Source organism: Ipomoea triloba, chromosome 12 (assembly GCF_003576645.1).
Source record: "Ipomoea triloba cultivar NCNSP0323 chromosome 12, ASM357664v1".
NCBI lineage: Eukaryota > Viridiplantae > Streptophyta > Magnoliopsida > Solanales > Convolvulaceae > Ipomoea > Ipomoea triloba.
The window spans coordinates 19698752-19721211 of record NC_044927.1 but is presented as its reverse complement, the minus strand read 5'-3'; the positions used below and the strand labels follow the sequence as shown (position 1 = coordinate 19721211).

At 32.8% G+C, this 22460-nt stretch overlaps 3 protein-coding genes across 5 annotated transcripts; all 3 read right to left on the bottom strand.

Annotated features, from left to right (window-relative positions):
• Positions 1–304: 304 nt before the first annotated feature.
• Positions 305–1629, bottom strand: LOC115998038 (2-keto-3-deoxy-L-rhamnonate aldolase). The gene has a single exon (XM_031237485.1). The coding sequence runs from the start codon at positions 1533–1535 to the stop codon at positions 495–497; it is 1041 nt and encodes a 346-aa protein (XP_031093345.1). The 5' UTR covers positions 1536–1629; the 3' UTR covers positions 305–494.
• Positions 1630–2111: 482 nt separating this feature from the next.
• Positions 2112–4843, bottom strand: LOC115998429 (UPF0160 protein). The gene is made up of 7 exons (XM_031238009.1): positions 4514–4843; positions 4217–4363; positions 3976–4074; positions 3598–3789; positions 3257–3376; positions 2716–2787; positions 2112–2553 (listed from the first exon to the last, which is right to left on the bottom strand). The coding sequence occupies exons 1-7, from the start codon at positions 4772–4774 to the stop codon at positions 2329–2331; spliced, it is 1116 nt and encodes a 371-aa protein (XP_031093869.1). The 5' UTR covers positions 4775–4843; the 3' UTR covers positions 2112–2328.
• A 2300-nt stretch (positions 4844–7143) lies between these two features.
• LOC115999008 (serine/threonine-protein kinase BLUS1) lies at positions 7144–15048 on the bottom strand. 3 transcript variants are annotated; one of them, XM_031238721.1, is made up of 23 exons: positions 14650–15046; positions 13339–13593; positions 13102–13226; positions 12957–13001; positions 11872–11953; positions 11698–11766; positions 11359–11529; positions 11208–11273; positions 10776–10844; positions 10609–10680; positions 10379–10440; positions 9898–10158; positions 9594–9724; positions 9412–9506; positions 9299–9337; positions 9140–9199; positions 8903–9004; positions 8730–8778; positions 8583–8638; positions 8111–8175; positions 7982–8033; positions 7660–7772; positions 7144–7552 (listed from the first exon to the last, which is right to left on the bottom strand). In XM_031238721.1, the coding sequence occupies exons 1-22, from the start codon at positions 14812–14814 to the stop codon at positions 7704–7706; spliced, it is 2160 nt and encodes a 719-aa protein (XP_031094581.1). In that variant the 5' UTR covers positions 14815–15046; the 3' UTR covers positions 7144–7552; positions 7660–7703. The 3 variants fall into 3 exon arrangements, with proteins under 3 accessions (XP_031094581.1, XP_031094583.1, XP_031094582.1); XM_031238723.1 differs by lacking the exon at positions 9898–10158 and having other exon boundaries at positions 14650–15048; XM_031238722.1 differs by lacking the exon at positions 9299–9337 and having other exon boundaries at positions 14650–15047.
• Between the last annotated feature and the right edge of the window lie 7412 nt (positions 15049–22460).

Below are 22460 nucleotides of genomic sequence, written 5' to 3'. Positions count from 1 at the left end.
TTTCTGTGCAAATGGTGTGGAATTGAAAGGATTCAAAACTCTTTAAAAAGTTTAGAGATTCAACTAACTACAACTTTTATGAGGAAAACAGAAGACATGTATTTCAAAATATGAATGGTGTTAGTAAGTCTCTTCCCAGATAATGAAACTATATACTATGCTTAAACCCGCCCGCCCGCCCTTATATTCTCAGTCTCATTTGGAATGGGAATCCAGGCAGCCATATGAGTTTCTCCTCTGGCAATATGCCTCCCTCCCTCTCTCTTAACATTTTCTGGCAAACAAATTGTTGCTCAAAAGAATGGGAAATTTAAGCAGGCAGCAGCATTGAATGTTATAATGATGGCACAAATGTTAGGCAGGCACCACAACTACATTCACAATTCAAGTCCAAAGATGATGATGATGATGATAAGGATAACATAAAAACACAACCTTTATTATTCTGCTTTCCTTCTCATCCTCAGAGATCAGAATAACTAACTCTCAGTCACTCACTCACTCCAGTACTTCTCTTCACTATCTTTATCCTCTTCTCTCTGCTCATCATCCTCCATTAAACAATTGTTGAATTTCTTTACATCCTCCACGGCCGCCGACCTAAACAACCCTATATCAACTGCTCCAGACACCATGTGGTACCCTCTCTGCTTCAAGTTCTCTGGTTTATCATGCGGCATTGCGAATCCTGATAAGTAGGCTCCTTTACCTTCCCCGGGATTAGTCTCCAGCACCGCCTTCTCCGCCGCCCTCAGCACTTCCTTCACCTTCTTGTGACCCGGATCCCACAGGTACCCGAGGCTAGCGCTCAGATCTAGTGGTCCCATTTGAATGCAATCCACGCCCTCCACGCAGGCGATCTCATCGATTTTCTTCACTCCGTCTGCGCATTCTACCTGGCACATTATCAGGAGCTCCTCCTCGTAATTGCTGAGATAGCCTTCATCGATTCCGTAATCCGAAGCTCTAACCACGGTGTGCGCTGATCCGCGGACTCCGTTGGGAGGAAAGCGGCAGTAAGACACGGCTTTTCGGGCGTCTTTGGGGCTATCGATCATGGGAAACATGATCCCCTGGGGGCCGAGATCGAGGGCCTTTTTAGCCCAGACGTCAGACGATTCGGGGATGCGGAGGATAGCGGGAGTACGAGTAGCGGCGAGGGCGTGAAGGCAAGGGAGAGCGTCAGATATGCCGCCGTGGCCGTGCTCCATGTCGACCACAGCGAAGTCGTAGCCGGCGAGGCCGGCAATCTCAGCGAGAGTCGGGGAGAAGCTGAGGAGGAAAATCCCGTAAAGGGTCTCGCCATTCCTGAGGCGGGATTTCAAGGTCTGCGGGGCGACAGGGGTAGAGGCGGCGGCGGAGGATTGAAGCAGAGAAAAGCGTCGTTTGAGATTGGAGTTTAGGGTTGTAAGGGATAAGGATTTGGGTTTTGAAGGAGTAAATGGCAGAAATGAAGGAGTTGGAGAAGAAGAAGAAATGAATGACTTTTTGAGAGTAGAGAGAGAAAATGTGGAAGAAGAAGAAAGCGTAGCCATTGTTCAAGTTTTGGTTGTGCGAGAGCAGTGAGCAGTGGAGTGGAGAGTAGACGAAGAAAATGGAAAAGGAAAGAGGAGTTAAAAAAAATTGAAAATCAGTGAATTATTCACCTCAACTTCAAATTAGTCTCTCCTCACTGACTCACTCCAACATTTTCTTTTAAAAAAAAAAATTGAATATGATAGAATTATTTACCATGATAGAATTATTTCCTATATAATAATTTAAAATTTTAAAATTATAAAGGATTACACCAAACTATTTTTTTATCAACATAATTAATTGTAGAATCCTATCTAAAATATTACCTAAAAATTGTTATAAATTTCAAAGTAATTTCCATGCTTGACTACAACAATTTAAAGTCAAATTTAAATTTGCTTCTAATTTTGTATTTGAATGTGTAACATAATATTTCTTTCACCCACCTTTTTTTTTCTGTCCTTTCTTCTTTTCTTCCTTTTTTACTCTGTATTTTATTGTCTAGTCATTTTCAAATTCTCCTACAAATTATTAAATAAAATTTATTAAATTTCAGAAGATTTTTCTTTCAAACACTCACATAAGATATTCAATGAAATAAACAGAACAACATATAAGAAACTATCTTTAAGCTGTTTAAGTTAAGGCCAAGCAAATCATATATGCTAACAAGAACAACCATGTCCAAAACAAAAAGGAATTCCCTATTGAAAGATACTAAAAGTTAGAAGTAAACAACAATGTGAAAGTCATCAATTGCAACAGGGATGAAATGCTATAAGTGAAGGTTGGAGTGATATTTTTGGCAGTTTAGAGCTTCAAAGCAGCTTTTGCCATAGCTAATGCTCCCTCGTAGCTTTGGTTTCCACCAATAAACCCACTCATGTGGACAAAAACACAACTTGGAATTCCAGCCTCCTTTGAGAGCTCATTATCTCTAAGACCTCGCCATTGTGATGGTAGGGGCCTCCGACTCTCAAATCTGTCGGGAGAGACAGCCACTGCCTGCACTCGCCAGCTGTTGCCTCTTTCATCCTACAAATCACAAGGAAAAAATGAGTTGAATGGAATTCTTCAGAAGAATATACAAGTAGCAAAGAAACCATTCCTTGACAAATTAGAGGACATCAATTTCTCCTAGATAAAAAGAAAAGAAAGGTGAAGCAGATAAGGCAAAAGGAAAAATGATATAACTACCTGATAAAGAACATATTTGAGTGGCGGATCAATCTTCAACTCCTCCTCAAGTTCAAACAAGTGAAGCTTCCACTGTTTGACAGAAATAAAATGAATTATATCATCAGCTTGTTATCATATTGCACATCTGATTATTTACCATCAATCAAATGTTATCATATTATGAACAGATACTACATTGTAACAGAGTCAATAGTAAAAAAAAAATGTTACTCTAATTCTTTTCAACTCCTAAGTGCTGGTGATTGAACTTGTAACCTCTTATCTAGAGTCACTAGTGAATGCCATTAGACTATAAGGTCTTTGGCATCAAATGTTACTCTAATTGCTGATAACTAATGCAAGGAAATTATTGTCTAAAAATATTTAGATATATTTGGAAGAGAAGGAGGTATATATTCAAATCAACCTTTTATGTCAAACTGTTCAAACTAGTTCTCTTCATTTTCACAATTGGAGAGTTGCTTAAAAAGAAACAAAGTGGAAGATGACATAAATGGATCTGTAACTTCTGTTATGTGGTTATGGATCAGATACTTACCGGGCAAAATCTGTTTAAAACCATAATTTCTCCACTGGGATCAACATCCTTTCTTGAAGAAAGACACTCCATAACAATTGACCGGGCAGGTAACCATGATTTTGCATAATAACGAACACTCTGAGCATACAAGAGCATGTTAAATATATAGAAAACAACAGTTTTTAATGTTTAATAAGATGAATGATATGTGCCTGTCAATCATTAATCCCTAAACATTAAAGTTTAACACAAGTTTGCAACTTAAGAAACTTGTAGCACAGCCAATAGAAAAACCTGCACAAAGAATAATTCTAGGAAAAGGAGATATAAATAAGAGAAATGTTTCCAAGGAACCTTACATCCATAAACTCACTGCCAGCTAAATGCATAGCACGAGAGAAAGCTTCATTCTCCTTCTCAGGTGATTGATCAGGTTCAATCCAATCCAAGTTTAATTTCCCAACTCGTGAAGACAAGTGTGTATTATTGACATATTTTGGAGGTTGGTCTGTGTCATACTGATTAATTCCATTGTCTACGGCATCAATAGCCTGTTGCAAGCATTAAAGTGGTTTTTACTCCAACAACCAAGAAAAGTATTTGACTTCCAAAATGGTGCTAAAGAAGACAGATAAGTGAAATTACAATATCAAAAGAAAAACTTGATTGCAATAAATTCGACCACGGAAGAGGATAGTTCTTTGTGATCTCTAAACAAGTGTGCAATAATTTTATACCTCCATGAAGCTCTTGTAGAGAGCTAGATACAACCTATGCACATCTGGATGTCCTTCTTCAACTTGAAGCTGTTTTGCAATAATCTCCTTCCCAAAATGCTACGGAAGAAACAAAACCAATTAAGAGTCCCAAATTAAAAACCCTAATACGAAAAAAGATTAACCCCTATGACCTTCATTAACAGCTTCAAAACACAATTAGGACTTCAAAGGGTGACTTTGTGCTTGCAATTAGCTTTACCTTGTAAACAAGACCAGCACTACTGAGCTTAGTGCTAAAGCCATGCCCAAAGATCTCATCAAACCCCTTCTGGTGATGATCATACCGGTCTCGACTAGGATCATAAACCCCGCCAACATCAAGCACAGCGTCAAGCGACTCCAATACCTTCGTTAAATCAAGCATTTAAGCAAACAGTTTATCTGCAAACAAAATTCCTCGCGCACAGACATACATACACACGAGACAGTGCGCACAATCTCCATAAACAAACAGATAGATAGATAGATTGCAGAAGATGAAAAGCAAGAAAAGTACCTGGGAGTCACGGGTACGAACGATTTTGGCGTCCTTGAACTTGTCGGTGAGGCGGATCATATAGCAACCAAGAGCTTCGTCGCAGTGGAAGCTACCATTGTGAGTGCCCACTAGTTTTACGGAGGAGGAGGGGGAGGAAGAGAATGCTCCGGCGGCGGTGGTGACGGTGGCCATTAGAGGTGACTTGAGGTGGTGGTTTAGTCTCGCCAAGTTAAATAGCCCTCTTATGCCGCCTACTCTCATCATGCCTGTGCTGTACATGAGGCTGCTTTTATATATTTCAACTTATTCCAATCGTTAGTCTACATTTAGTTTTTACTCCCCTCTACTTGCTAACACTTGACTCTAACACCTAATTAATCCTTCAGATTGTTTGTCTGAACGGAAGACTCCCTTGCCTTTGGCTATGTTACCTGTACTTGGGTGAAAAGCTAATGGAAAACTGAAGTAAGAAATATTAGTTGCTAATAAATTAATTAATTAAAGTTAAAGTGTAATAAATTAATTAAATAATTTAAAATTATTATTTTAAACTCTTCATGTTTTACTAGACAGAACTAATAACTTATTTCCACTATACTAATAAGAGCCAAAGAGAGTTAGGCCTAAAATGGGTAGAAAAAATGGCAGTCAAATTATTTAATCAAATGGATGGTTCAGATGAATTATTTAATCAAATAGATGGTTAAGATAATTCAGATTAATATTATTAATAGAGATTACCTAATTTAACCTTACTTTTATGATTATCTGTTAAGTTTTCCGTTAAATATTCTCTCCGTTAATATTTCGTTAACTTTTAACTTACCCATTAATTTCTATAAGAAAAGTCTTAGGTTCGAACTTCATCTCAATCAAATTTGACATAATTAAGTTTCTCACTCTATTTTACTATTATTAAATTAAATAAATTAGTAGCTACAACAAAAAAAATGATACATATGTATTTCTTTAATTTAGAATTATGTGTCTACAATACCTTTATTTGAAAAAATTATTGATTATCAAAAAAATTAAATTAAATAAGAGAAATAATTTCATTAGTTATATTGTCCATTATCTTATTTTTACAATATCTTGTAATTAAATATCAAAGTTATAGTACAAAATAATGTTATATATTTATTTACCAAGTATTTTATTAATACTATGAAATTTTTTAAAAAAAAATAATTTGAAGCTAATTATATTAACTATTTGGGATTAGTTGACAAAGAGTGTACTCAAATAATCCAACAAATTGAAGTGGAATCACTCTATGTTACTCTTATTGAATTAAATAAATTAGTAGTTACACCAAAAAATGATACATATGTATTTCTTTAATACCATGAAAAAAATAAAAAAGAATAGTTTGAAACCAATCATATTAACTACTTGGGAGATTTCTTGACAATGAAAGTACTCAAATAACTCATTACCCACTGCAAATTGAAACGAGAAACTACCTTTTAATATCTTTGGAATACATAATATTTTAAATTTTCAAATTTTTATTAATGTATTTAATCTTTTTTCTTAAACTAGAGATTTCTTTATCCACAATAACTCATTCAACAATATAGTTGAACCAAATGAACCCCAAGCAGAACACTTAAAGGAAAGTCCATAGCTCCTATATCATAATCTCATTGCATGACGTTGTCATCTATGCTACCAACAATAACCGAATTGCAAATAACACACTACCAACAAAAAGAAAGAGAACAAATAGTAAAGATGAAGACAATGACAATGTTACTCAAAAGAGAATTAAGAACACTTAGAAAAATTCAAATTAAAAGTAGTATTTATTTAAACTATCATTTTTAGACCAAATATTTAGACTATCGATTTTACAAGGTTGCAAACATTTATTTTAGTAATAATTATAATGAATTTTCTATATTATCTTGGATTCATATATACTTTGAGTTAGATATTTAAATAAAAAAAATCGACATTCAATTACCCATGTATAAACTTCTCCTATATAATCTTACATTGATATACTTTCAAATATTTATTTAAATATAAACATTGGGCATTAACTCATTCGCGCAATGCGCGTATAAAACTAGTGTAACTTAAAATAATTATAAACTTTAAAATATGCTCTACTAAATAGAGCTAAAGTTTAAAGAAATTCTTCCAAGACAAAATTTACTCGAGATCTCGATTTAAAAAAAAAATTAATTAATTTATTGTACCTAAAATAAACATCAGTGGTTACATCCTAGTGAACATTCATATGGTAAATGAGAACAATTATTACTCAATTACATAGTGAACATTCATATGGTAAATGAGAACAATTATTACTCAATTACAAACGCAACTTATGGTTTGATTCTTCAGAATATAAATATTCTTTTAATCTTTATTTTCAAATGTTAGCGCTCAGCTAATGTTGTGACTCACTTGTTAGCTAAGGAGACGTTTATCGGTTCTAATTTGATACTGGTCCGTCGTTTATTGTTAGTGCTTTGTGTAATGACCTGAATTACATATAATAGTTTGTGGTTTTCATTTAAAAAAAAAAAAGGGGTAATTGAGAGCACAAGCACTCGATACCAGCTTGACACGCACCTTTATTACATATTTATCTGGCTATGGACTATGGTGATGTGCATAATGGTAACAGTCCAATATAGTCCGTAGTAAACATGAGCTTGTATGCTTAAAAAAAAATACATTAAGTTTATGAACAAAATTACAATTTCATGTTGCATTCAGAGATCATTAATTGATATATTTATATATAGGATCTAGAGGATACAAACGGGACATGATAAATTACCCCAACAAAAGAAAAAAGAAAAGAAAAGAACCCGCTTATCCTTTTCCCTATATATTAGGATTCCGATACCAGGCATGGATCTGCACAAAGAAGCTTGATTCCTCTTGTACTGATAAAATAAATGAAGGAATTGTATCTCTATAAGCAGCATGGTTCACTTATTTGTCAGTTTGACAGAGGGCTGGAACCTTTGAAACAAACATTAGATGACAACAAAGGGCATCAGCCGGCAACATGCACGGTAATCTCTCCTCTCCTTCCTGTGCCCCCACCCAGCAAATGAAGATTGAGAAAGAAATGTCAATGGTGGGCAACAATACAGTAAAATTGTAAACAAAGAGAGCAGTCAAACAGAATTATATCAAACCTGAATATACATAGTTTTTACACTCGAATGAGAATCCTATGGCATCAAGAATCCACTTCTCTCCGGTCTCCATCTTCTCCTCGGTTTGACATGGCATTTAACCGTTGTTGCAACTGGTGGCGGCAATATAACTATTAGTGTTATTGCAAGGGTATAAACTATAGTTTTAGTTAAAGCACTATCCTAAAAATTGGGGTCTTAAGTAATAGGTAAAGGGTATTAAACAGATCGTCTTCATTTTACAACAGTATTGACCTATTACATCATTCAGTTCAACCACATATTTCACATAAGCTATAACAGATTTAAAACACATAATCACCTGCATGTACTTCAATTTTTCAGCAGTTAATTCATCCGTCAAGTTAACCATCCTGCAGAGAGAGAGGGGTTTCTAGAGCAAGAGCATATAACAAAAAATATCAAATGAATTCAATATTTATAAACATACCTTGTTTGAAGCTCAGAAATCTTTACTAGAAGCAAGCGTTCCCGCTCAGATGCAGCTGTTTCAACCTGCGATATTGGATCCAAATGCGTTAAAAGGCAGTGCATTCTCAATTTAAAAACATTGACATTGTGTTTTATATCAAGAAAAATCTTTACAAAAATAAAAATGGCCAAATCTTGAAAAGATAATAGGAAGTGAAAGCATAGCAATTAAGAGTTTGGTTGACCATGAAATCCATCAAAAACCAGTAAATTTAATAGTATGCCTCCTATGGCTGTCTTTTCACCTTCAGAAGATGCAATCCAAGAAATATGGGAAGAGAAACAAAACTCTCTTCCTTCTGATAAATAAAGCCTTTGATGGCATCTTACAGATAGACCAAGAATAACAAATCGTGTGTGTCAGAAGAATTAAAATGATGTGAGAATATCCTACAGAAGATGCATGCAGTACAACCAAGACATGAACTCACGGTTCCATTATTCTCTGAATTGCGTTGTTGCGGAGGTGATTTCCCATTTTGAGATGCTGAGACAAGATGAGAATTAAAGTAAGTAAAACAAAACACACTGTTACATGGATGTTTCTGTACACACTGCACTTTTGATCCTTTACTCACCTTCTCCTGTGGATGGTTGCATACTATTCAACAAACTCATAATGAGATCCTGTAATGCTAAAAGGTATAAGCACCATGTTTGAAGAAGGAAGAGTTGGAAACAGAAGAAGAGGGAGAAGGGGTGAGTTTCATGGACAAAATTTAACAATATACATTAAATAAGCATGCAATACCTGTTGAATTGAAGTTTGTTGAAAAAGATTTTGAAGGTGGGGCATAAGAATTGATGCAGGTACATTACCATGGAGAACTTCCTTAGCTGACTGATTGGATGGCTGAAAAAGAAGAAGGAACAAAAGATCATTAAATTGAAGGCCTTTTCTTTTATAAGAGAATATCGATGTAGTTTTTTTGTTCTTTTGGCCCCCCAAGGGTAATGATGCACAAGAAGAAGATAACAGTAGACAAACCATTTGTTTATTCTCATGAACCCATTCTCCAACGCTAGCAGATTTCCTCAGAGGTGATGTCTGGTAATATCACAATATTTACATCAAAGGCAGTCTAAAGATCAAGATAAAATCTCACATTCTCACTTTGAACAAAAATTAGAACATTCACTAACTTACTTGAGAATACCGTCGAGGAACTGTACATAAAGGGATATCCTAACATTTATATTTAGGTCAGAAATTATCATTTTAAAAAGATGAGTATCTCGAGAATATTCTGCACGGCATACCTTCACAAGATCTACATTTTCTGATGTCACAGAGAATCGCCCTTTAATTTGCACCAAGTTGGTTTTTGACTTGTCTTCCAAAGAATCTCTAAATCCTAAAGTAAAGCCAACTTTCATTTAGCTACTTATGAACAAGTCGTGAGTTGAATAATGTAATTGCAGCAAACACACAAAGAACTTACCACTAGATGGTTTAATAGGAGCTGATAAACTATTTGCTGAAGCTCGGTTTGGTAACATTAAAGGACCACTGAAACTAGGTGCTCTTCGCACTTGCTGAGCTCTCTCAACCTGTTGGTTTTCAGTCTCAGTCCTGGAAGAGAACCATAATGAAGTTATGAAAAGGCAAAAAAGGATTATTTTGATTTTTCTGAGGAAGACAAAGGGTTATTAAAGGAAGAACGAAGCCACTGATTTAGGACTACTTTTTATGCTCCAACAAACTTTGGATTTCAAGTAGTTTGTATGTAATAAAGGCAAAGAAACCTTTCTATGTTGCGAGCCCTTTCAGCAGTAGAATGACTTAATACGGTTCCTGGCATGAGAGGTCCACTCTGACTTTGGCGAGGTTTTCCTGTTAGATTTCTAGTCTTGGTCTGTACAACATCTTTGTCTGAGGTAAGTGGTGGCAGTTCTGTTTTTGATCCATTTTTTTTAAGTTCATTTTTCCTTTGGTCAGAATCCAGCAAACCACTTTCCAAGTCTTTTCCCTTCTTGATCTGGCCCTCACTTGCTCTTGTTTGATCACTAAAATTATGAATTTCAAGGCATAGCAAGCTCATTTAACATGAAATTACTCAAGGTGTGAATTAACTAACATGACTATTAAATAACCAAGCACATACTATAATAGTTAAATCAAACTCGTCTGGTATAACTCAGATTTCAATAGTCATGATAATGTCAATTTCCAGATCCAATTAAAAGATATTTAATCTTCTCAGAAAATCAAACACAAAACTTCTACCTGGAAACAATATTTTGATTGGTACTTAATCCCGCTACATTTTCTCTGGAATTAGATATGACCTGCAAGTATAAGCAAATTAACATCTTATTTAAAATTATATGGGGCTGTATAAACTAATTAACAAATAAATGCTAAGAAATAGACAGCCTTAGCCACCATGTCAGTAGCATATAGCTATAAATGACAGTATATAAAATACTACAGGTTTAGAGGAAAATTTAAGCCACCTCACTATTTGTGTAATGTTTCATATTTTCATCCTCTTCCTTAACTTCCTGTACTTCGTCTTCATCTGGCACCTGTCACAAAGAAATAAAATGGCAAGACTTTCTACCGAAGACAGAACTCTAAGCCACAATATGGCATTAGTCTGACAGATATAACGCATACATACCATTGATGCCTGGAACTTCAAATCTTCAAGATCAAAATTCCATGCACTAACACCTCGCTGGTATTCACTCTGGGTTAAATTTTATATATATTTTTAAAAAAAATTAGGACAGGAGACAGAAAAAAACAGCAAGCATCTAGGTTATTCCAAAAAAAAAAAAAAGAAGATAAGTGCACATTGATTATGGAAGAAATCAGCTCTTGTATTATTTTTGGATAAATATTCACATCATTTATCAATCAGAATGGGAAAAAATTGTTCATCATTATTTTTCTTAAGGAAGAAATTTTAGCATATTTTCACTGCATAGAATAATAAAACAATAGCACTATAGCTTTGAGCCAGAGACAATGAAGGAAAGTCATGACAGTTTACCAATTCAACCACAGATAATGAAGAGCTATGTTGGTGATAAGAATGATTGTCTCAAACCTGTGATATTGCTTCTTGTTCTGCTGAAGGCATCTTCTTTAAAGCAAGTTGAGCTGCGTCTCTAACCTGCAACATTCCCCCAAAGGAACAGTTATGAAGATATTAAACAAACAAAACTTGGAAACTAGAGAACAAGAACATGACCAAATACCTGGAGATCTTTGACACGATTCCAAAGTGGAGGCAAGTCAGAAAAGAGTTTCTTTACAGACAGCTCTGGAGGCTTGACATTCTTGAAAAAAGAATGTTTCAACAACTTCTCTGCAGTGGGCCTTTTGGTTTGGTCCTTCACCAAACACATTGCAACCATTTCTTTGAAAGCCTAATTAAAACAAGAAATAAGAATTACTCCACTTCATTAATTTTTTCTTCAATAGGTAAAAATGCCTTTATTACTTTCTCCATGAATTCCTTTTGAAATGATGTTTGAAAATTAAAACTTCTGCTGATGCAAATCATTTTGAGAATTTCCCACAATTAATAGAATTACCTTAGAGAATCTTTTATCACGGTCATAATCAAGTCCGGGAGGAGCATTTTGTATGGTCATAAGGAGAACCTACAATGAGAAAGTGGATGAAAATAACTTGGTAGTCAATTCATGCTAAAGCAAATGCAGTATTTGTATGAATATATTTCTTGACTCTTTACAAGTAATATATACCTTCATTGGGGGGTATTTGGAAAATGGTGCATGACCATGCGCCAACTCCAGTGCAGTTATTCCAAAAGACCAAATGTCAGCCCTAAAGGAGAATGGCAAATAAATTTTATGCATATGTGAATAAAAACTCAATCTTCTCTTAATTGTGTACCCAACAGACATATATATCTTGTAAATGTGTATATATCACTGCACAAAAATAAATAATACTACAGGCAATTAACATTAATAATAAGTCCAAGTTATATGTACATTGATATAGGACTAGAGTAACAGAGTTGTTGATAGTGGGCAATGAAAGACCAGATGAAGAAAGCTCGGGAGACAGCTTCATATTCTGTGTTTGTATGGGGGGGAGGTATTAATGAAAGAAAAGAAGAACCAGGAAGGAAAAAGGAGGAAACAGCAATTCTAGAACCTTAAGTTATACGGAAGAATTCTAGCTGGCCTCTAATACTGTGACCTAATAAAATATATTCCACACATTTACAATACATTGTTTGAGGAGTATATATAGACAGTAGCGACTAAAGGATTTTGGCTCAGTGGGTTCAAAAAATATACACTCCATATAATATGAAAGTGAACCCCATTGTATGTATTGTTTAAAATTTTATAAGTGTGGTCATATTAATAATTTTGACCACATTATTATATTCATACTCAGTGTAATGCATACCAATAAATAAATAAATAAATAAATACACAAACATATGAACTTGGATATGCCATATATAGATGTACAAGAATATGAAAGTACATAAATCTTGATGACTTCCTGAGGTTTTTGTTACATTTTCATAGCATTCATGAATTTCATTAAGCTTCATTTCATTTTCTTTATTTTAATCCAATTTTTCTATATATGTGTGTTTCAAAAAAAGAAAAACAATCACATAAAAGTTCTTTTGTGGCCTAAAGATTTTTTTCAAGTTTTCAAAAAAAAAAAAAAAAGATTTTTTTCAGTAGCCTGCAAGGGAGTTAAAACACCATATGGAAGCCTTGGGTGCTTGGTTGAGAGGAGAAACCCCATAAATTACACAAACAAAACTGATAACTGGATATGAAAAATAAAAACACCTTACTTGAAATCATATCCAGTTCCAGGCTGCAGAACTTCTGGTGCCATCCTTTGAACAAAATAAAATGAAATATATATTGACAGTAAGTTAAAACAGTAAGAAACATTCACAGAAGGAAATAGAGGAAGTGCTGGCTTTAATTGCTCACCAGCATGGAGTTCCTACAAATGTATTCCTGGAACGCTGCCTCTCACCCGTGTCAAACATGCATGCTGAAACACCAAAGTCAGCAAGCTTTACTTCCCCATTACTGTCTAAGAGTATATTTCCAGCCTGCACCAGCACATGTTAGATAAGAATCTTGGTAATTGCAAACTTGAAGAACAAAAAGGATCACAAACCAAGATTTTCCTGCAAATGGGAAGAAATGCCAGAATGAACTGACCTTAACATCACGATGAATGTGGCCATGCCGATGAAGATATTCCAAAGCCTTGAGTGTTTCTTTAAGTATAGAACAAATAGCAGACTCTTCAAATCCTTCTGGGTATGCTATCTTCATGAGGTGCAGACAAGAACCTTCGGCCATAAAGGGCATAACCACCCAAAGGTAGCTACCAACAACAAATGAGCAAAATGCTCTAATAACATTGGGATGATCAATTAAACTCATTGTTTGGGCTTCCCTGCGTATGTCATCCTGCAAAAAATAAAACTCATCAAAAAAAAAAAAAATCTCCATCATATATGTCAATTAATCTAAAAACTAAGTCTTCCAGATGTGAATCTTCTATTATTAAATTCCAGACAAACAGTATTTGAAATATTGATTCTGTAGCTAATAATGTGGTTAATAATTCCAATGCATTATGTTGTGTTCAGCTAATAATTTGGAATCAATAATGCATCAACATTAAGAGCAAATTTCTTCTTCAATTGTGTAAAACAAGAATCACAAATTCCATCAAGGTGAATTAAACATTTTCAAAAAGCAGAAGAAGATGGATGAATTGTTCTTTCTTTTTATAACAAGAAATGTTAAATTATGTGGTCATGCTAATCTAAATGTTTAAAGATTAGTGTGCAGAAAGTTTCAAAATGCAAAAACTAGTCAGAAGATTCCAACAACATATGAGGGTTGACAGCATTTAATTGTGCAGCTGTAAAGCCAAGAAATGAAACCAACAACTAAGCATTGGTAAGGAACTAAATTAGATACTGTAATTTGTAATTAGGTTTTACCAATTTAAAATGTTATTGTTGTTTGTTTCCTTGCGTCATGTCAATCTTTAGATTTTTAGTCATTATTGTTTATGCCCAAAAGACCAGTGTAATGCAAGCATGACAAAATCTATTTGCCATTTACATTTTGCTAGTTAGTATTAAATTAGTTAACATTACACATTAGCTCTGGCTGAATAAAGGGGATCCTTATGTAAACCACTGAAAGACTAAAATACACTCATACACTTTCTCATAAATCTAGTCTTATTCAGCTATCTAAATCAAAATAGTAATCTACAATTCAGCTTGCCAAACGCTCAGCCATCCACTCAAACTGTGATACCCCGTGTTCTGTGATCTCCACACTTGTACTTACAAGGTCAATAACTTTGATATATACAGCAAATGATAATCAACTTAAATAGCAGAGCAAATCAAAGCCAGAAGTTGATAACTAAATCCACCAAACCTCGATTCACGCAAGGCAATAGCTTAGCTGATAATAAAGTTTCAGCGGCGAAAGGAGACAAACCAGATTGCTGTTACAGCGATCGAGATCCAAACACTTGACGGCGATAACATCATTGAGAGGGAGATAGATCGCTCTGTAGACAGTAGCGCTGGCGCCATAACCGACCTCTTCTAGAAGCTTGTAGTCATCCGGATTCAGCGAGTAACTCTTCTGACCGGAGGCCATGCTCCTCCTCCTCCTCCTCCGCCGCCGGAAAAAGGAAAAAACAAACCGTCGATCGGAAAACCACCTGAAAAAACTTCAAGCAATTGACAGAAATGTCCGTGTAATCTGCAGATATAAGATTCAGATAGAGATGGATAGATGGATATATGGACCCGAAGAAGAAAAGCTAAGCTGTATTACTAAGCTCCGAATTATTAGCGATATTATTTAGAATTTTCTTTTGTTTTCCTCATAGTGATTTCCAATTTCTAAATTCTAGGCGATATTTTTTCCCAAGTGTTTTTATTTTTTAATTTTAAATTACCAGTAGTGTTTATCGATCCGTTGACTGCCATGACAAACCCATTTAGAAATTATTAATAGCGAGGTGGGCGCGGGTTATGGATCCGGTCATCCGGGTACGGATCCGTAGACAGGTGTAAGGGAGCTGACGTGGAGAGCTACAGCTAGGTGTGACACGTGGGTCCCTACCGCCACGTGCTCTTGGTTAGCGAAGAATATTCGGTGATTTTTATTTGCCAAAAATAATAATGGAAATAAGAAGAAATTTTGTTTATTTACCCAATATGTGCAAATAATCCATTCTTATTCACTTCTCCTCGTGCCGACCATATCCGGCAAATTATTTGGTAAAATCAAGATTACCGCATCACTCAATATCATCTCTTTTATTAATATTATAACTAGTTATAATATGCACATTGTGTGATTAAATTTAATACTAGCACAAAAACTTAAAATAAATAAATATTTAGTATAATTTTTAAAATATTGAGTAATTATTATAAAACAAAAATAATTATTTTTAATATAATCAAAATAATTATTTTCAGTTTGTAATAAAAATAATAGTAAATATGAGTATTGATGTAGATAATTACAATCGAGAATAAAAATGATGTGCTAATAATTTTGATATTAAAATAAATTAAGTATTCTTAATGCGATTTTGATGAGCGAGTGAATTTAACTTATTTTTGTTAAAAGTGACATGATTATAATAGATCGACTAATGTTGTCGAATAATAATTAAAAAGTTTTGCAATTAAGTTATAACATATGAATTTATAAGTTTTTCTCGTATATATGATTAAGGTCTCAATTGTTATTATATGTAACTATTCATCTTGTAAAATCTCATTAATATTTTGAAATATTATTTTTCTTGTAAGATTGACTAGATAATGAATTCTTTTGCATTTAAGTATTTAAAATAGAAAGAAATTATGTCTCATACATAGTAGATCAACTTGTAATAAAATCTGCATTTTAATTAAAAGTAATATAGATTTGAAATAGAAAATTAAATTTTTTTATATAACAAATAAGCTTTGGTTTAAGTTGAAAGAATACAATATGTTTTCGTAGAATAATTATAGTATAACATCATATTCTTTTAGGATGAAGATTCAAAAAATAATAATATTTTATGAATCTTCATTCTAAGGTTCAATAGACTCGTCAACGGGTTCAATAAACTCATTGGTCCAAAGGTACTACGTATATTCAGCCCAACTGTATATTTCAGCCACTTGGTAGTGCACCACAAATCATGGCTTAGTGCGCCATAAATCAGCACTTAATGCACCACAAAATATATACATGCTAGCATGATGCACAAAATTATAAAAATTTCATTGCGTTTTTCCCTTTTTCATGATTTACCTTTTAAAAATTCACAATTTGTAATGACACTCTGTATTGTATTCAGAATTCTCAAAACTTAGAAACACAATTTATATTTTAGAAGTTCATAATTCCAATATTAAAAATACACAATTTAGGATCAGGGTCTACCTTGAAAGGTGGACACTGGTCCATGGTATAACAACTGTGAGACCTTCCTTATGAAAAATAATAGTGTTAAATTTTATATGGCAAAAACTTGTGTGGTATCGTCTCACGGGTCTCAATTCGTAAGTCAGGTCGGATCTTTGATTAATTGGGTCAAAGATCTGACTCATTAATCAAAGATCCGGTTTATCTCACGGATTGAGACCCGTGAGACGGTTTCACACAAGTGTTATCCATTTTATATTGGTAACTGTTAAGTTTTGTAAGTTATGTTAGTACCATTATGAGTAGATTATTATTATTATTACTAGTATTTTTATCGTGAGTTGCACGGAATGGATTTGTTATAATATTTTAAAAATATTTGGATCGATATACAATTATATAAATTATAACATTGAATATTATATAGTGCAATTGATGAAATTAGTTGGATCAATTATGTTTTCTTATGTTTTCCTTGCTTGAATTAGAGCAAATAATTGTCCAATTGTCCGTGCGATGCACGGATAAATATTTTTATTATATATTTACATAATAAAATTAAAGATGAAATTATTTAAAAATCTAACATTAAATGTGTACATTTACAGTATATATTTAGATAGATTAATTATGTTATTACTGTATACTAAATTTATTAAATATTATATGTTATATATTATATAATTATTAAATATTAAATATATTTACTCAAAATGGATTTTTCATTCCTTATCCTATTTTATTTATTAATATTTTTAATAGACACCAATTAAGAAGGAATATATTCTATATTTATTGTTCCATTTCATTACGAAAAATACAGTTATGTCATTTATGTACTTATTATTACACTCTCTATCCCATTTTATTTACATTTAAAAAAAATGCATTTTACTTATATTATTTATTATTCATTGTGCAAATTAATTATTTTTCTTTAATAGGAATATCAATTCGTATATACTAAAATTATTGTTATTATATATTAACTATTAGTATTTATGAATATAATTTAAAAATTATAAGATTATTAAATATTACACGGATTTTAATTTTGGGTAAGGTCCGTGAGCCCCTAGCATATATATCAATTGCTTATATTAATTCATGATCCCATAACGTATAAAGTTGAATAATGAATGAAATATAATAAGCATCTAAATACTCTTGATTTCCATTCTTGTTTTCTGCCATATATACGGAAATAAAAAATGTAAACAAAATATATACCCCCTCTATATGGAAGTTGGTCAAAATAGAAGACCAATTATACCATACATAATATTACCAATTATGTGTTATTATGTTATTAGCTAATTAATATGTCCTTTCCACACGGTATTATGTTATTATATTAATACGTGAATATAAAAAACAATATTACCAATTAATATATATTAGTTAACTTCAATTTTACATATTCTTACCAAATAAGTTTTATTAATTATTTGACCAATAAAATATTTAATTAATTCACTACAAAAAGATTGGGTGGAAAAACGAAATTTATGGATTTTACTTTTATATATAGTATAGATAGTATAGATATAGATTAATATGCCTTTTCAATTTTTTACACGGTATTATGTTATTACGTTAATACGTAAATATAAAAATAATATTATTAATTAATAGATATTAGTTAATTTCTATTTTACATTTTCTTACCAAATAAGTTTTATTAATTATTTGACCAATAAAATATTTAATTAATTGACTACAAAAGTTTAGGCAGAAAATTGAATAGGATGATTTTACTTTTATATATAGTATAGATTAATATGTCTTTTCTATACATTATTACGTTATTGCGTTAATATGTAAATATAAAAAAAAATATTATCAATTGATAGATATTAGTTAATTTTCATTTTATATTTTCTTACCAAATAAATTTTATTAATTATTTGACGAATAAAATATAATTAATTGACTACAAAAGTTTTGGCGGAAAATGAATTAGGAGGATTTTATTCTTATATATAGTATAGATTGATATGTCTTTTTACACGATATTATGTTATTGCGTTAATACGTGAATATAAAAACAATATTACCAATTAATAGATATTAGTTAATTTTCATTTTAAATTTTCTTACCAAATAAGTTTTAGTAATTATTTGACCAATAAAATATTTAATTAATTGACTTCAAAAGTTTGGGCATGAAAATGAAATTGGAGGATTTAATTTTATATATAGTATAGATATAGATTAATATGTCTTTTCTACACGGTATTATGTTATTACGTTAATACATGAATGTAAAAATAATATTATCAATTAATAGATATTAGTTAATTTTTATTTTACATTTTCTTACCAAATAAATTTTATTAATTATTTGACCAATAAAATATTTAATTAATTGACTACAAAAGTTTGGGCGAGAAAATAAAATTGTATGATTTTACTTTTATATATAGTAAAGTATAGATTACTCTCAAATCAAATGACTGATATTGCTAAAATGCTAAATTTTGAGTTTTGACAAGGCATTTTTGTAAATAACTCGAAATTTGGTGCAAGTAAATTTGTTGTAAGTGCAAGTAGTTGGTGCACATTTGCAAGTAAAATGTGCAAGTAAAATCACTTACAAGTGCATCTATTTTCACTTACAAGTGCAAGTAATTTACCTTGTCAACATTCGTGCACCTAGGTGCAACTAGTTATAACGTTAGGTGCACTTAGTATTGATGCTCAATGTACATTTTACTTGCTCATGTAATACATTTTACATGCACTTGTGCACCTATTTTCACTTACAAGTGCAAGTATTTTACATTGTTATCATTCATGCACATAAGTGCAACTAGTTATAATCTTAGGTACAACTACATCTGGACACGTGACGCGCTGCGAAGCGTTCTCAGTTCTCTACTGGATGCACCGTTCTCATTTGAACGCAATTATATATATATATATATATATATATATATATATATATATATAACATGGTACAATAAGCATAAATAAAATTCTTTATATCAATAAACAATCATTTTACTTTTTGTTAAGTGTTGGGGATTAGAAGCAGTCATATGAAAGGAACTTGACAGGAGACTTTTGGGCAAAGTAAGCTAATTGCCCCATAGAAAAGCAATAAAGTACACAATTATGCAATGCCACTGCCTAATTTTCTAATTAACATTATTGAACTAGATTACATAAAGATATCATGCGTCAACACTGTTTTCTTCAATTATGTATGCACAACTACTTGATTAGGTCACCGTTTCTCTCAAGTTCTTGAGTTGATTACTCCAAAAATGGGGGAATCATTCCAACCTTTACCAAACCAATTCAAAAGCTTGATGATGATATGATGAGTGAGCTGAGACAAAGGAAGTGTAGCAGCAGATAGGGATCAAATTCAACAAACCCATGGCTGCTTAATTGAACCTTGTACTTGTGAAAAACCAATCATTCTACCTTTATAAATGATTTGCCCCAAATCACCAACTTTCTATCCATCCTTGCTAGTTTACTTAATTTGGAATCAAAGAGGAATAAAGTAGACAACGAACTCTAGTCCAGCGGAGTAAATAGGTGTTTAGTAAGCTCTAATCCGATTCATTAATAATAGTCTGATGAAAATTTAAGTCTAAAAAAGAACTATGTATTTGTTGTATGAAGAAAAATTACACTTCACTCTATCATATTGGTGTGGTAAAATAAAAGTCATTGTAACAAATTTTAAAAGGTTATTGTATGTGTATTTGTCTTACCATGTAAATAAGTGAAAATAAATACAACATCATTGTTATTAGATGCCAATTTTCATGTGATTTGAAGCTTGAGACACAACGATCCGTATATAAAAAAGGTCAATTTTTCTATTTTTTTCTCAAATTATATGATAATATACATATATGGTAAGTTGATTACCATATATACATTACCTGTATATACATTAACCCATGGCCTCCATGAATCAATTAGATGAAGGCGGCATGAAGCTAACAAAACTAAGTTACAATTAATTTTTTTTTAAAAAAATAACATTACATGCCTTCAACTTCCGCTCGTATAGGGAGGGATGTGGTTAAATGATTAATGTTGACCTACTTATCTGATTTTAAGAAGGATGACAATGTTTTCACTCGAACCCCTATATATATAGGGTCTTTTTTAGGTGCGGTGAACCACACTTCTCATACAAACTTGCGGACGGAAGAAATGTACGATAAATACTACATGAATGCACAACGACGTGACTACTCCAACTCCGCGATATATACTACGTACACAAATGCACAACACTTACTACATGAATGTACCGAAATTACTACACAAATACACCGTGTTACTGTGTATTTATGTAAAACTTACGGTACATTCATCCAGAAGTTCACAGGTTCGCATGGGAAGGTTGGTTCTCATTTCAACGCAACTTGTTTAACATATCCAAATTTACTGTACTCTCTACATTGCTTAAGCAGATAAGGGGATTGTGTTTGATAAATGGAGTTTGACCTATTAAAATGGGCTAAGCATAATAAGAGTGAAGAAGAAACATGAAAATATATTTATATATATTAAAGAATGTTAGGCGCGTTTTCTCCTTCATTAAAGTTTTTGGTACATAAAGTATGTCGCTGACAATAATTTTGTTTCTTTGTTTTCCTGCTAATTAATGCCAACGGGAATAAATGAAGGGAAACCAAAAAAAGAAAAAGGAAAAAAAAAGGAGGAGAGAATTTCTATTCCTAGAAAACTGGCCAAAAGGTAGTGAACTTTTATAATTTGAGATACACATACACAATATATATGATAAAATAAGATGAAATGATGATCAAATTTTGATAGCAGCATGGCCTGTCACGCCACTGCTCTCCCCTATCTTCCAAAAGATTGAATCTTCAACTCCAAAACCTAACAGAGTATATGAGTGGATGTATGAAAATCGTGTGCACAAGGAGCCCCTCATTACTTTGGAATTTTTTTAAAACATTTTTTCCGATTATAAGGTCATACATAACCAAACATCAATATTGGTAAGCATTCTAATTTCACTATACTACCAAACATGCTTTACCAAAACTCACTCCAATTACTAAGGGTGTGTTTGGTTCAAACAATGGAATTGGAATGATAAAGAGAATAAAATATTTTTTTTTTTGAAAATAAAGAAGTTAATTCATTAATCATAGGCTGAAACTATTACAATAAAGAGCGATGGAATGGTCAAACATTCCTTACAGTCAGACATAGAAACAAATTCCCTAGCAATGCTACAGAAAACTTGATTCGCAGACTGTTTTACAAAATTGAAGCTAAATTCTTTGGATGAACTTAAAGCTTCTTTAATGATTTGGTCAAACGTACCCAAGACTGACACTGGTTGAATAGTTTTGCACACCACCTGAGTATCTATTTCCATTCTTCTATCCATTGACAATATGTCCATCGAGCTGAATTGCATATTATAGTTCAGAGGAGTCTCTTTTTCATTGTCATGTTTGTCACCCAGGATGAGATTCACATACGTCATGACTAGTTTTATCGTTCCACGCTTTAAGAAAAAGAACTCGCCAAAGTAAACGAGAGGAAGAAACTCGTCAAAACAACGAGAGGAAAACACATAAATTGCAAACAAAATTAAAAGTAAAACAAAGCAAAGCGAAACAACAATTCAAAAATAAGAGAGAAATGACCGGTAGCAGTGGAGATGGAGGAAAAAGCGATGAAAATAGAGAAGACAATGAAGGGCGGACGCTGTCTGAGGTGGAAATGGCAGCAGGAGAAGATGATTGGAAGCCGCCTCCGATCCGCTTGCTTCACGGAGGCGGTGGCCGCGTAGAAAACCAGAGACGAGAGAGATTAGAGAAACCCTGAGAATAAAATACTTGGTAATGCTAATCAGT